Source organism: Cyrtonyx montezumae, unplaced genomic scaffold, assembly GCF_038088225.1.
Source record: "Cyrtonyx montezumae isolate F1298 unplaced genomic scaffold, pur_monq_1.0 scaffold_2, whole genome shotgun sequence".
In the NCBI taxonomy this organism is placed as follows: Eukaryota; Metazoa; Chordata; class Aves; order Galliformes; family Odontophoridae; genus Cyrtonyx; species Cyrtonyx montezumae.
Window position 1 is genome coordinate 62825256 of NW_027071936.1, and position 16062 is coordinate 62841317.

A 16062-nucleotide genomic window follows, 5' to 3' on the forward strand; every position below is an offset into this window, starting at 1 on the left:
CCTGCTTCCACAGCACATTTCAGGACACAATCTCTCATTCAGTAGAAGTGGTGCAAAAGAGAAGCTTTCTCCCCAAAAGCGGGCCTAACACTTCTGTATTTTTCTCCTGCTCTGATTCCCATAAATCTGCCTGAAGTTTTGCACTCACCTCTCATGTAACGTTGCTCAGATACACACCAAGCTACAGGTAAAGCTAAACTTGTTTGGCTCTTTCTGTCTCTCTCGTTCTGTTTAGGGAAGGTTAAGTGATTATGTGCTCTCAAAAGCTACTCCAGGCTGAGGGCAATATGCTGAAATCAGATCCCATTTACACAGCCCTGAATGCTTCTGTGACAAAAGCTTGAATTGGACACGTTTAGAAAGGACAGTCAACAAAGAAGGAGAAAAAGGGAGAGATAACATAAGAGAGAAAAAGAGGCTCAGCAATCACAAAGATGGAGAGAGAAGCAGCACTGTGGGACAGAAAAAGTCTCCTTTGAGTTTGTGCTGGTAAATGTCCGTCCCCAGATCTGTACCATTTACAGAAGTTTTGCTTGTTGGAGTGCCAGAGAAGGTCATTACAAAGTGCCTCTGTGTTATTTATACTTCATTGCTTGTTCTCCTCCACATCACTTGGTGTTTGCTTCATAAACATGAACGGCACATTTGTACAGTATAAATTATGCCAAGTACAAGAGCAAGGGAAAACACAAGCAGATAGGGACAAAGAGACAGTGTTGTGCATGAGTTTCTTGCTGAAACCTGTTTACCACGAAGGTTCAAGCTAATGAAAATGAAATGAAGCAGAAGGTTATGAGCACACAGAGCTGGAAAGGAGTTCAGCTATCTCCTCTCCCTAGATAACATCCTGAGATGTATGGATTAGTCCCAGAGGCTCCTGTCTATTATTACTCCTACAAATCTAGGTGGTTAGCTAAAACATGCAGTCTGCTGTGATCTGCCATGTATACCTACACATAGTGTTGGTCAGTGCTGATTCAAGCTTTCCTGATACTTAATACCAAAATAACCTTATGTACTACCAAGCACTGAAGTACTTTCAGATCTTTAGGATAAGAGCTCAGTTATTTGTGGGAAAATGAGGATGGGGGGATCTACCTTTCCCTACTCTTGTTGGGCAAGACCTTTCCTCAGTGATTTACTTCCACAACAGTAGCTGGAAAGCAAGATGGGGCAAAAGAGTTTCTTCTCCCACTTTTTTAGGGCCCAAGACTCTGCAAACACCAACTGCTCCTTCACTCATTCTCTTCCTGAGACCCTAGACACATACTGACCCTCCCTGCATACCAGCAGTCTCCTGGTGAACGCTGCTGTGCTTGGGTACATGTGAAGTCTATCCCAGTCACTTCCTTGTTTGGAGAGAAAAGGCAGGAAGGAGGTAAAGTGGAAAAAATAACAGTGCAGCACAAAGAAGAAGGAAGAACAGGCCCAGGGCAGCACAAGATGCAGCACAGTCCCTACTAATAATTTTAACAGTACACATACTTTTTATCGTAGTGAGGATCCATCATCACCAGCTCTCCCAGCAGCACCTTTGCCATAACTTTTCATATCTACTCCTATCTCCACCAGGGTTATGAAGAGTGGAGAGAGGGGAACTGATCTTGCAAGATGATGAATCCTTCTTGAGGGATTCATGACTTGGAGCCACGCTTTCGCTAGCTTTAATACATTGTCATCCCTTTCCAGAATGTGTGGAGGTCGCCTTCCTCTCTTAGAACAAACTCAGGATCAGATGAAATTGTAATTCAAGGCCATTACGACACTGCTTCCTCTAGCTTTGGATGGGATTACACTTCAGCACAGCACATCCTCTGTTAGCCAGCTCCTGAAAAAAGCTGGCCTCAGTTCAAGTGATGGGGACTCATACAGTGACAGCTTGACAGGTTCCACCCCTACCATTGCTATGAGGTTACTCATTGGCTACGAAAGTGGGAGAAACCCATCTCTCTGTCATAATAGTCAAAGGGATAAAATGTGAGAGCAAAATGGAATTGTTATGCCTCATCTCTTGCGGTCCTAAACTCTCCTGACAGCAGTGGCCAAAAGATGTTTGGCTTCAGCCTGACAACTTCTTGTTCTTCAAGGAGTGCTTGGATCAAATATCGGATCTGTGAATCTTGCTGTGATTCACAACCTGTTTCAAGAGAGACTCTTCAGAAGTTCTTCAAAACTTATTAACAGTATTGAAATCCTATGCTTGAACAGTTCAGGAGTGAGAGAAGTTCACACAGATGACTAAAAGAGGGTAATTTTCAAAAGTACTCAGCTCTGACCTAATGCTAATTCTCCTGAAGTGAAGTCAAGACCTCCCACCTGCCCTCAATGGGAAGAGTGTTGTGCTGGCAATGAAGGCTTTTGGAAATATTGCTGTAAAAGGCAATCTGTTTTTTACAGAGAGTCTATGAAAATTATAATAGCTGCACGTACAAAGGAAAGTCACTGCCCCCACACCCCCCAAAAAATAATGCAAGGAATAACCTTGCTGGAGTATAAAGAAGGGGGCTTTCATGCAGATCATAGGCTGCATTTTGCAGAAGGACCTTTGGATGGGATCCATTCACATTAACACATTTAGCTGAGGCTCTGTTCACTATTTGACAATCTGCAGGGAGAGCTCACTCCATTTGCTCTGCATTATTTTCTTTTGCGACTCAGAAACATCCTGGGTGAGCAACACTGAACCAGGAACAGAGGGAAAATACACACTGTCCCTTACCCCATTGCTTCCCTGAATGATCTTCATATTCTCCATTAGAGCCTTCAGGTGTCTGGCCATTCTTTCCTGAGCTGGTGTCATCTGCAACGGAAAGAAAAATGAAGATGTTAGGAAGATCTCCTTCAGTGCAGCAGTGAGATGAATGGAGTTCGCATTTCTTCCTGCAGGCCATCCTGGCACGTACAGCTTAGCCAGTTCAGTAAACAATTTATTTGCTGCTTTATGAGCTTTTCGGCAAGCTACCAAAGCAATGGGAGATTAATCAGTGTTCCCATTAATAGCTGACAAAAGACTCACTGTTTATGTTTACAGGTTGCCGTTCTCTAGGAGGAGCCGACCTGTTGTACCTTCTATGCAAATAATGCTATAAATCAAAATTACAGATAATTAAACCTGGGAGGTGGTGAAGGCCTATGTGATCAGTCACACAGGGCACAAGCAGTGGAATTAGGGCCACTCATTTGCCTTTCAGCTTCCGTACAATATCAGGAAAGCAAGCACGTTTGCTAGGGGTCAAATGAGCCCTCAAGGGATATCAAACACAGACATATGGCTGGTCAAAGCATGGAAAAGTTTTGTATATATGTATATATATTAAAAAAAAAAAAAAGAAGAAGAAAAGAAATTAAGGCCATCAATCCATAGATATAGCAATGACATAGACCTCTGTCCCTAATCACTCCCTATTATTGGCACAGGCTGCCCAGGGAGGTGGAAGAGTCACCATCCCTGGAGGTGTTCAATAACCATGGAGATGTGGCACTGAGGGACGTGGTTAGTGGGCATGGTGGGGCTGTGTCAGTGATCGGGCGTGGGGATCTTAGCAGTTTTTTCCAGTCTTTATGATTCTATGGTTCTAAGTGTGTATAATAATCCAGGACTAAAGTCTTATTCCATTTTTGTGAGGGCAGCTGTGTTGGCAGATAGAGGTCAGGGGAAGGCAGGGAACAGGTCTGCCTCAGTAAGAACTAGCAGAACTACCTCTACAGCAGTGTAAAAATGCCAGCAAGAGAAGTGGAAATGCCTAAGTTAAGGAACGAATCCTTCAATGCTCAGCTCCTCAAAGTCGTAAGAAAAAATATCTTGGGCAAAAAGAGAAGAAATTCTTTATGTTAATCGCTGTAGCGGAGAGAAGAAGCTCTAATTTTTTAATTCTTTTTTATAGAGAGGAGAGTGGTATTTGCAAAATGTGCAAATATTAGAGCTGTTCTTCATTGTTACTTTAGAAGATTCATTGGGCTTAAACAGTGTTTGGCACATGCACTTGCATGTAGCCTTTGTGAGTGAAATCCATGGCTATAACCCCATCCTCACCCCAGCTTCCACTAGTTCGGAAAGCCATCCTGTCTCCTCACTGTGGGGCATTTAATGCTCCCAAATGCTCTGCTCTCATTTGCTGCTGTCTCTTAAGCAGCGAAGCTGCAGTGCTCAGTTTTCCACTCAGTTTTTAGCTCAGTTTGAGTGTTCTCTTCCTTTACATTAATAAGGCTTTTTCTCCCCTCACCCCTGGCAGATTTTTCTCTTCTCCTCGTGGTGACTTCGGCACGCTTCCCCCCAGAGGTATGTGCAGCTGTCACTTTGAGGGGTAAAGAAAACTTTCAGGGCCACAGCACGCTGTGCCCTTGCTCCAGCAGCTCGCTCTGGCCGCCCGCCCTGTCCCACCTCCCTCACCCTCTGCTGTCCCTGGAATCCCAGAGGCTTTCCCAGGCCAGCTCCTGGCCCAGCAGTGGGGAAGCAGCGTGAAATGCAGGCACACTCAGCAAACAGCCTTGGAGAAATGAACGCAGGCAATACAGATTTAACCGTTATATGTGGTGGCTTGCTTGTGATGGACTGTCTCAGTCAAAATACTGAATGGATTATTTTGTGGAGCTTGTACAATTTTTCTCACAAATACCGATAGGGCTGTGAATGAAATTCTGGATGCTCTATGGCAGAGAACTTAGTAAATCCCTTAGGATCATTATAAAAATGTAATGGGTAACAAAGAAGAAAGGAAAAATACGGTCAGAGATGTAGGAATCTTGCCCATTGTTAAGCTGCCAAATATCTTAAAAGTGGCTAAGGCCTTTAAGAGGTGATGTTCTGTCAGTTATATCTTAATCCTCTCCAGTGCAGTGCACAAAGTGCAGGGCAGCCTCTCTTGTCTCCTGCCTCATGTTACAGTATGTCAGCCCATGTGCACTCCTCCTGCCTGCACACCAGGACCGAATGGCATCCTCAACACCTCTTGACATGCTGCCAAGCTTTTGATGTCAGTAAAATTGCCCTGAATCTGTTTGATCCTTTGAAGATGCCTCTTGGGTTGTTATCCCACCAAATCCCAAACTTGCGGAGTAATGTACCAAACCCAGAGAAAATTGCTTTGGGGGAAGAGATTGGGATAGCTAATGCCAACATATTGAGCCTATGAGACAAATAATTTGGCAGGGAAGAGAGAAGTAGCCACATGCATGGAGGTATATATGTTGGTCTAGATCCACTGGAACCAGATTCATGCTTGTTAGGAATGTGGTAACATAAAGAACAAAACAGCAGAAGACTTGGGTAGTATGAAAATGTTACAGACATGGACACTTGTGTAGAACAAAACAACTCCTTCCCAGACCCAGAGGTGGACGCTAGGTGAGGGGATGCTACTGAAGTCTCTGTTCCAGCTGCAAGAATTGCAAGAAAACTTGAGAACTGCAAGAAAGAAAGCTGACTCATGAGATACGGAAACTGGACAAAACTCAGCAAAGCTCACTTGGGAGTGATTCCTTGGAAAAAGGGAATCTCAGTTCAAGCTTGAAAGTGTGAACAAGCCAGGAGAACAGCCAGTTCAACATTAACCTGAGCTGTGAGTGCCTCAGGGTCAAGTCCTTCTGCTACAGGGAGGGATTTGAACATCCTCTCCTGCACCTTGGGTGAGTGTCTTAAGTTCTGAGCTGTGGTATCAGAGAGCCAAAAAGAAGCACATTGTTGTATAAGGCAGAACAGCAAAGCAGGAGACAGATATCTCAGGGACATTCTTATGATGGAAGAGCCCTGTTCAGTTCAGATATGTCACCAAGATTTGACTTCCACCTGACACAACCACATTCAAAGTTAGTACTGTATACATGAGAAGTGTCTGTCTTCCCCTGTTTAGAAGAGTTTCTTTCTTAGACAAAGAGTAGGCCTCAGAAAACAAACCCCATTCAAATATATATGACCAGCATATAAACAATGAGTTGGTAACAGAAATCATGAGTCTCAGCTATATTCAAAAAAGACCTAATAAGCCAATTGCTTATTCAAACTTTTGTCACTTCCCACAGAGGCAGCCAGGTCAGGGTGATAAGGAGACACAAAAAAAAATCCGGCAGCAGCCAAAGGGCAGTGAGACCAGCTATGCAGCAGGGCCAGCCTTGCTGCCAGCAGATTACCACAAGAGGCAGTGCTAAGAAGGATGAGCTGCTGAAGCTCTCTTTTCCGTGACCTATATTGGAAGGTCATCCTGTGCTGGACATCTTGGACACTATCACAGGGTTAGGAGAGCAGCCAGTTGGAAGACTAAGTGGAAAACCTGCCTTGAAAAATAATCACTGACTAATTTTATGTCATGAGTATCTGGGGGTAGGAAAACACACACTGTGCACATGATTTGGGTGTCCTCACTGTACAAGTTGGTTTTGTGGTGTTAGCAAGCTCACCAGCTTGTCAAGAAACCTTAAGTGGAAGATTCCCATATCATGTCAGGTGATAGACTCCTCTGTCATACCAGGCGATAGACTCGAAGACAAGGGGCAAACCTATACAGCCCCCTTCCCCTCCAGATATCACACCTGGCCTTTCAAGGTGGGGTCAGAATGGGTCCAAAGGCATCCAGTTTTTCAGGAATGCCATCTCAAGTGACTGACACCCATCTGCTGCCCAGCCACTGCCTCATTTCTGCTCTAGGATCTTGTTCCAAACTAGCTCCCAGGTTGAGATGACACAGATTAGTGTGGGCTGGGGAAGAGATGGGTGGGGTGAAACAGGGAGTCATTATTTTGTTTTTAAGTGAGATTTGATGCATCTGAGAGTATGAGGCCTTGGCCATCAGTGCTGACGTCACAGCCAAATTGTTCTTTTACAGCCCAGAAAGCATGACACTCTATGCATATTGCCTGCCATGTGTCCTTCTGGTAGATTTCCTTTCACAAAACAGGTTAGATTTCTGCAGAGAGGGATTTCTGTATGTAACCCCATCAGTTGACAAACGGGATCCTGTGGGACAAAGAGTGCCACATAAGCAGAGTATGGTTACCATTTATTACCATAGCAGGAATTGTTCAACTGCCTCTTGAAAGTTAAAACAAATGGAAAATTCTGAATAATGATCTGACTCCAAGAGGAGCTGATGGGAAATATTCACAGGCTGTTACTGAGCCAGGATCAGATTTTATTTACCCGCAGACTTTCTGTGAAGGCTTCGTGTTTTAGCTGAAAGGGCATGACTTGTTTTCAGATCAATACCACGTTCTGAGCACCCATCCCCAAGTCAAAACAGCATCCCAGTTTATGAAGCAAAACTCTTGCCATAATGTTTCTCTATGATTCACAAAGTTGCTTTAATTTGTTATAATGCAAGGCCAGTCCCTGCTCTGACTTGATGGGACCAGCTTTGGAGCCTTTGATGTCAGAGGCCTTGAAAGCCCCATTTCACAGATGAGCCAGCTTTGCATAAATAAACAAAGTGACCTCTGAACTGGAGCCTGAGACGTGAACACACTTCAAAGCCCTGGGGGAGGTACTGGGGGGGGGCAGCAGGGAATGAAGCAATCAGCATGCACCATTAAGGCAGCCCCCACTCAACACTCAACACTGCTCCCCAAGAAGGGGTGCAAATAAAAGGAGAGAGGGAGTGAAATGAGGGGGAAAGTGATGTAATCCAGTCAGGCTTGAACAATTAGAATGAAGCCTTTTCTCATGGATGAATGAAAGGGATCTCTGAGCTGCAGCTTTAGGCTCTCTCTCTTGCACTTACCTAGGTGCATCATATTTGCACATCATGTTTGCGCCCCAATTTTGCTGCTGCAGAAGCCCAGCGAGTGATAAACCTGAAACTGCCTGAGGGTGGTGGGTCTTGGGCCTTCCTAGGAGCTAAATCAGAATTTCTTCTGGTGAACTTAACCATAAAACTAAGGGGTGGAAATAGACCGGTATGTGTTCGGACTTATTTGCCAGTAGTCCTGATGGTGCAGCAGACAGAGGATAAACAGAAGCTTAGAAGAAAGCGAGTACAATCTGAAAAAGTCCTTATCTACAGTTTATCTCGGATAAATTCAGGATTTCCCATATCACTTTCTGAAATTTAAAGGGAAACACAAGGGTAAGGTCATTCTGTTTTAGTGAGTCTCCTGCTATCCTAACTGGTTCATCTGATGCCCTAATGAATGGTCCATGAGGTATGCATGTAGACAGGCAGTAACAACTTTATCACAGGGTTTGCAGGGATTAAGGCACTTGCTTTCCCTAGATCTCCTTAATGCGGATTAGCACTCCAGGTTTCACTCAGAATTTCAGCTGGTATTAACTCCCAATGGCCAGAGAAATGAGTCCCATCCTACTGGCTAGTGCATGCTCTCCATCTGAAACTTACTTAAGCCAGCTTTCAGGATTTTATTGCTTGCCTTGTGATATTTGGGGTTTCTAAAGAACCTTGATCCTGGCATGAGATAGCTTGAGAATTTCAGGGTTTTGTTCATTATTGAATTGCAGCTTGTAATTGCAAAAAACTCTACATAAATATACCTGAAAGACTTGGGAGGAAGAGAACAGTGATTTTTGAGATGTTGTGACCTTTTTAGCCTGTCCTGTGGTTTTTTGAGGCCTGGATAATGATTTCAGGACTCCTGGGTTTGGTGATCCATAGATGAATTCAAAGCCTGATTTGAAATCATAACAAAGTTGGTATCTCTACTAATCCTGAATTTCCTCGCATCACTGTTTAATTCAGCAAGCCTTCTGAACACTCCTTTGTGCTAAAGTCAGATAGGAAAAAAATCCAATGAATTCATCCCACTAACACAAACCTGGTTTAAATCTTAGATGGCATTTTGGATGTTTTCTCATAGTTGCTCCAGCAACCCTTCACTTCATGCTTGCCACTCCTTAACCTGCCTACTACTATAGTAACAGTGTCATCCACTGTTATTAACAGTGCTGATGCTATGAAAAGGTAGGAAATGTGTTTAGAATTTATTTGGAAGGGTGCAGCAAAAGCAAAGTGATCAGGAATTTTTGGATCGATGAAAAAAAGTCTCCAGGAGGAAACTCCTTTCCTTGGGCTCAGCCAAATAAAACCCCACAAGATGAAAAAGAAGAAACCTACTCAGACGAGCACATAGCCAAGGAACACTCTAGCTATTTTTATTTATTTTATTTTTTTATTAGAAAAAAAAATGTTACTGGCAGAGAATTTGCCTCTGTAATGGGCACTGCAGACTTTACTGCTTATTGCCTTTGGTTTCAGTTGGGCCAAAAATAACCAGAGCTATTGATACTTGAATTTCCTGAATATATATATATATATATATATATATATATATATATATATATATATATATATATATATATATATATTTATGTATAACATGGTTTGTGCTAGTGGCTTTTTTGGTATTTTCAGCTGTGGTCAAATTCATGAGAATTTCCATGTAAAAAAATTCATGGATTTCACTTCAGCCTTGGTACTGGGAGTTTCTCTGTAAGCAAATTGCTCAGCAAAAGAATCCTTTGCAGCTCACCTTGTGAATTCAGGAGGGACACCACAGGTTACAGCCCTGGCTGGGAAGTGAGGAGACCCAACTTTTGTCCCTTTCTAATTCCACTTCTTTTAAGCTACACCATCCCTCACTGTAGATGACAAAGCTTAGTTGTTGTTTATTGCTGCAACCCACACCTTAACAGCTGAACCTATGTTAGGACCAACCGCTTTAAGACCAAAGAAAACAGAACACCATTCTACAGATTAAAAGAAGGAGAGACCATGGGGTAGCATAGACATATCAGAGCCAGCTTATTTTATGGGTTGATACCAACCTAGCTTCAAAAGCACAGGCAAATCTGTTCTGCTTCTCTGGATAGCAGCCCACAGAGAATCTAGCACTGCTGTTAGAAGCTGCTACCAGCACCTGAGCTAACTGTTTTACCACCAATTCCTTCTTTATATGCCAATCCTCTGCTGAGTGTGCAATGTAGACATACCCCTAAAGAATGCTGTGGTTTATAGTTTAAGCTTGATTTAAAAAACTTTGGTTTGGAAAGGGATCACATGTTTCCTTAGAGAAGTAAATGTGTAAAGCGGAGAGATGGAATTTCAGAAAAAGCGGGCTATTTTAGGCACATATAAAAGGATTAATGCACAAATAACAAGATGTGGAATTAAAGTATTTAAATTTCAATATATGAGAGAACTTCTCAAAAGGGGTACCTACTAGACTATGTCACCTAGAAAAAAAATTGTATTTCCTTCAATTTTTTGGAACATTTGAAATTTAAAATTATAATGGTCTACCTATGGCTGAACTAGATATTTATGAACCCACTTGCAAATAATGGATCACCCATTTCCCAAATGCTGTAGTAACTCCCTCACTGTTATTGTGAACATGGCATAAATGTATGATCAGTAAGGATGAAAACGCTCAACAGAAAAAAAGATGTTCATGATAAAAAGACCTTGAGGATCCAAAAAAAAAAAACCAAACAAACAACAATCAATCAAACAAAGAAAACCAACATATGAACAAAAAAACTCCATTCGTGGCTATATCTATACAGAGAAACTTCTGAGCTCTTCTGAGCTCCTGAGTCCATACAGGATGAGACCTGCCATGGGAGTGCCATGCTCACCTTCCTCCTCCACTTTTCTGTCCCCTTGCCTTCTCTGTACCTGGGTTATGCCTCCACCTACTTTACCTCTGCGCCTCTCTTTCCCAACCACTTTCCATAAAGCTGCAGAGGGAGAAGCATTCGTGAAGACTGGGTTCATCCCTTGCTCTTTGTGGTCTGTTATTACCCACAGAACTCACTAAATCATCTGAGACATTTCCAGGCATGGAACATCTGCACACAAGGATGCTCCATCTACTGCTGTAACCACACAAAGAACTGCAAGGAGAAATGTCTGGAGTCACTCACAGAACCACTGCAATTCTCCAACCTACAATTACAACAATTACAAAGGCAATCAGAGCCCTTCTGCCACGCAGACTTCTCCAGACACCAAGACCTCCCGCTTGCATCCAGGTCTCCATTCCACAGGAGAGAAGAAAATAACTCTTCCTTCTTGTTGTTGTTGTTGAAGTTACTTTTTTTATCAGCATGCAACAGCATATACAGACAGTAGCTCCCAGAGCTCTGCACCACAGGCATCAGTCTGCAGTTATGTTCTTGCAAACAAGAGAAGTGGTTAGGCTTCTGCCTTGTCACCAGCATTTTCTGGGCATGAAATAGCAGCACCGAACAGACAGCAGTTACCAATCAACTCCTCCAGCCCTTAAACTTTAGAATATCTTCCAGCATTTTTTAATCATTACTTGAATCATGACGGTGTCAAGGATTTCTTAGAGACACGTTCCCGTTAAATTAGATGCTGCTCACACACAGCCCAAAAGATAGTCCCTGTTGAAGGTGTTCTGTCTTGGTACTGCGAGCATGGAGTGGATGCAAGGTATATTAAGGTTTGTCAATAATGTATTTTTAGGCTTCAGTCTGCTAGGGGAATGATGAGGATTTCTCATCACTTCATAGAGTTGAGAAACTAAGTTTCTCAATAATATCAATCAGTCTAATATTTGAATTCATAACAATTTTGTTACATTTATTATTTATACCAATGAATCATTTGTTACTCGCATTAGGTTTATAAAAATTGGCAAGTTTCATTCGGTTTACTTTGTTGTCTGACAAATAGAGTCTCTCCTTTAGAAATCACTGTTCTAATTAGAAGTGGGCATGAGAAGGTCAGGTTGACTCCTACGTCTTCTCCTTGAGCGCAAAGGGATGATGGAGGGGTCCTCAGCCATGTACAATGGGTGCCAAAAGCAAGGTGGTATGAATGCTCCACCCAAGAACACAGGCCAAAATTCCACCTTCAACAATCCTAACTGTTTAGGACTGGGGGAGAGAGGCAAACCACTGAAAGGACTAATGCAAGGTTAGTGATAAGAAGAGGATTGCAGCAGGGCTAAGGATAAACTGCTAAGACCTGGCTCTCAGCCTTCTATTTTAACCACTATGCAGCTACTGTTCCTCACATAAAGTTATCTCCACTCCTCCCCTTCCTTCCTGATCAATGTTCATTATTTCCTTTACTGAGATGTGTACGAACATCACTGATATATATTCAATCTCCCTAAACTTTCATGTGGTCAAAATAGCCACCTCTAAGATATTTCCAGAGGGGCTGGAAGGAAAGAGAAGTCAGACATGTCAAAGATTGAGTACAGTAATTATTTTTGTATGGCATTCATGATCAAACAAAAATAATCAATCGTACAGTCCTGACCCTTCCAAACACTGAGCTAATTCCTCAGTGTGGAATTACCCAATCCATCACAATGAACTGGGAATTGTAATTCTGAATGATACAGATAGGAATGTGGATCCAGCTGTTTCTTCGATGCCATTACAAAAATTATTTAAACATTGTTTGTGGGCTTGCATATTTCACAGCCTATTTGTGGAAAGTATCTCCTATAGAGGAAGATTAAACATCCTAGTCAGTGGGGCAATTACAAAATGAAGCTAAGCCTCAGAGAGAACTGCTGCTTAACATCTTTGATAGGAAAACTGAGTCCACTCTCTCTGCTTGAGGCAGAAACTCACACCTCATCAACATCCATCAGTAGAGTATTAAGTTTAACTTTGATTTCAATAATAGCACCTGTATGTGTTGAGAGTGCTATGAAATGAATGGAAGATGATTGATTTCAACTGGACTTTAAAAGAAAATACAGAAATAGGAGAGTCTAAGTTGCCAGTTTTATTCAGTAAAGCATAAAACATTGTTAAGAAATGTTTTGCCTCAAATTTCAGGAACAAAGAGATCTCCTATTTCACAGAACAGTCCACATATATTAAATAGGATTTCATAAATGATGTTGTTTGCAAGTATCATCACCTCAACAAGCTACAGGTCTCTGAACAATATCAAATATATTTGATAAACGAACTTTCCAGAGGACACAGGTAAACTAAGATAGACAATGTAAAAAAGGCACTGGAAAGGGTGGAGAGGAAGATCAAATTGTGTCAGCCTTTTGTGTTCAACTTTGATTTAACTTTTGTCAACAAAGTGATAAGGAGCAGTGCAATAGCAATACATCCTTGACTTTTCACACTCTCTCTCTGGTCACTATAGTTTGCAGCATGACGAGAAGCTGAAGAAACTGGAAATTTGGGGTCTGATCAGGGAAATACAAAGTACCCCCAGAGTCTGATGATATCAAGCAATCATTTGATGTTCTCCCCATAGGCTGTCAAATACATAGTTTTATTACTGCAGTGCCTTACATCTTCTCCACGATGTTCAACGAATGCTGCATACATCTCTGGTCATTGTCAGACTAATAATAGCAAGGAGCAAAATGTTACCACTTACACAGTTCTGTCCAAGAACAACTCTGGACAAGTGGCAATTTTGCTGGCTCCCAAAACAAACGGAATACTTGGCACCTCAATATCGTGAGGATTACAGTATATTACACTGGATAATTCTGGCCTGCATCTTGCCAGAATTAAACTTAACCTAATTACATGGAGTAAATTATAGCTTTCCATGTGGGGTAAAACACTAATTGTAAAAATGGTTGTTCCACAATTAACTCTATATTCGCAGTGCTGTCATTACAAATTTCTAAAACACACTTCAAAACAATGACTAGTGTAGCACAGTCATTCCTGTGGGATGGAACTAACTTCCCTTGTGTTTTTGTGTTTTATTATTATTTTTTTTTGTAAATCCCTCTCTGAGTACATAGAATCATCAAGGTTGGAAAAGACCTACAAGATCATCCAGGCCAACAGTCCTCTCATCACAATGTCCAAGTTCCTCAACACAATGTCTAAAATGTTCCTTGAATACCTCCAGGGTCAGTGACTCCACCACCACTCTGGGCAGTCACTGCAGCACCTGAGCAGTCTTTCAGAGAAGTATTTCCTTACATCTGAGTCTCCTCTGGTGTAAACTGAAGCCATTCCCTCTTGTCCTATCACTAGTTACAGGAGAGAAGAGGCCAACCCCCAGCTCTACAACCTCCCTTCATGTAGTTATAGAGGGCAATAAGGTCTCCAGCAATGAACAATCCCAGCTCCCTCAGCCGCTCCTCATGAGATCTGTGTTCCAGACACCTCACCAGCTTCGTTGTCCTTCTCTGCACATGCTCCAGGGCCAAAATGTCTTTCTTGCAGTGGGGAGCCCAAAACTGCCCACATGACCTTCAGTGTAAGAGAACAGCAGCCAGAGTGCAACCAGAAAGGAACCACAATCAGGAGCAATCTAACAATGCATGCCGTTTTTTATAGGTGGCATTCAAAGGCATTTGTATCCTCAGTCAGTTAGTGAATTTTTTGGAGATTGATAGTGCAGATTCTCCCTGACAGCCAGAGCTGAATCCAGAGGCATAAGTCACCCCATGTCAGTGTGCTTCATACCTTGGGCCTCTTTAAAAGACTTCACTGAGATAAAGTAGCAGAGAATCTGCAGTAGTAAATCTATTTTGGGAATAGCTAACAGACATGTAGACCATTCAAACGCAATGAGAAGATGGAGTAGGTATGCAGTTCAAATCCAGTGGCTGTGAATGAAGCAGAGCTGGGTAGCACCAAATCAGAGTTGGCTGCCACCTATGACCTTGCCTAGATGATCCATAAAGAACTTTTTTGACCACCTTTGATATTTAGAAGCTAAAGCAGGTGCAGTTTATTGGCTTTCTATGTGAGTTACCCCATAAGGACTGACTCTGGAGAGCACTGGAAGCCACACTTCACTTTGAGGGTGCAAATGGGAACATTTAACACTCCATGCAAACTACAAAAAACCTATCCTACCTTTATCTGTGGGGAAAAGATATTTATTTTTCACAATTAAACAGTGCTTTCTCCAAAACCTTTGAAGACTTATTCTTGTGAGTACTTCATTTGCACACCTTATTTTTCATGGCCATAATTATGTATACTATTATTAACATTCTCGTATGAATATTACATACTGAATGTATCCCACACATTGCTGGCTGTTTTAAACAACAGATGTAAGAGGACTGAAATGCCAATTTTAAATCTGCGCAGTTGATTAAAATCCTGTGAGCCATTCATAGATTGCCAGATATTCTATTTACATGTATTCCTCCAATGTAAAATACTTCGGGGAATACTCTAGACCCTGGCAAATGGTTTAGAATGATGTTAACTGATGTCAGAGATGCCACACAGACAACAGGCCGTATTATCCAGTTACATCTGTGCGTAAAAAGCTTTGGGATTTTTTGATGGAATGAGTTACGAATGTGTAAAGATGAGATGCTACATTTTACGTCCCTCTAAATCCCGCTTGGAGATAACAAGCATCTCAAGTCCCATCAATACAAAACCAAGCACTCTTCTGAATGTGTTTCATTGCATCCATGTGCTCTTATTCTCCAGGGTAGTTACGACTTGTGGGTGAACCTTGAAAGATTGAGGAAGATCAGCTTAAAAGGAACACTACAAGGCCAAAAAGCACCAAAGCCTTGGAAACTGAAACCTTGTGAGAAGATCCTGTGTGAAAGCAGACCGCAGCATGCTCAGGGCTTACTGTTCACTTCTTGTAGTGCCGGGGAACCCCTGTTCATGCCACAGATCCAACTGCCTCCAGCTCCTGCATCTGCAGCCTCACGAATCCCATGGGCCCAAAACTCCTACGCTCTACAGCACAGGCCCTGCCTGACGGATTACATGCAAATGTTATAAATACATCATAGATTGCAGTGGAGGAATGTTCACAGCACTGCAGATGCATTCAGGGAAAGAGATTCCGCAAGATCCCTCTGTGCTGTCCCCGTGGCCATGCATCCTGAACGTGGTGCTCCATCATGTGAGAACACTCCTAGTAATTCCTCCTGTTTTCATTAATACTTTCGAATTTCTCACTTCTGGGGTACCATTTTGTTAACCATTTTGGTTTTGTCTTCTGAAAGTTTGTGCCACTGTAGCCTATTATTACTATTTACACTGAAGTCAATTAAATGAACCAAGCATTCATTTCCAAAATCAGCAACTGGGAAGCTGCAATCTCATACCAACTAGATTAATGTGACACCTGAGATGTGTTTTCGTTCAAGGTGTAGAAGTCT

At 42.3% G+C, this 16062-nt stretch overlaps 1 protein-coding gene across 1 annotated transcript in view; it reads right to left on the reverse strand.

Annotated features, from left to right (window-relative positions):
* The window catches only part of FGFRL1 (fibroblast growth factor receptor like 1), a 166843-nt gene that overhangs the window by 10841 nt on the left and 139940 nt on the right, over nucleotides 1-16062 (reverse strand). Inside the window, exon 4 of the mRNA XM_065735913.1 lies at nucleotides 2720-2800. Coding sequence (XP_065591985.1) covers nucleotides 2720-2800 — 81 coding nt within the window. The remainder of the gene's footprint in view (nucleotides 1-2719; nucleotides 2801-16062) is intronic.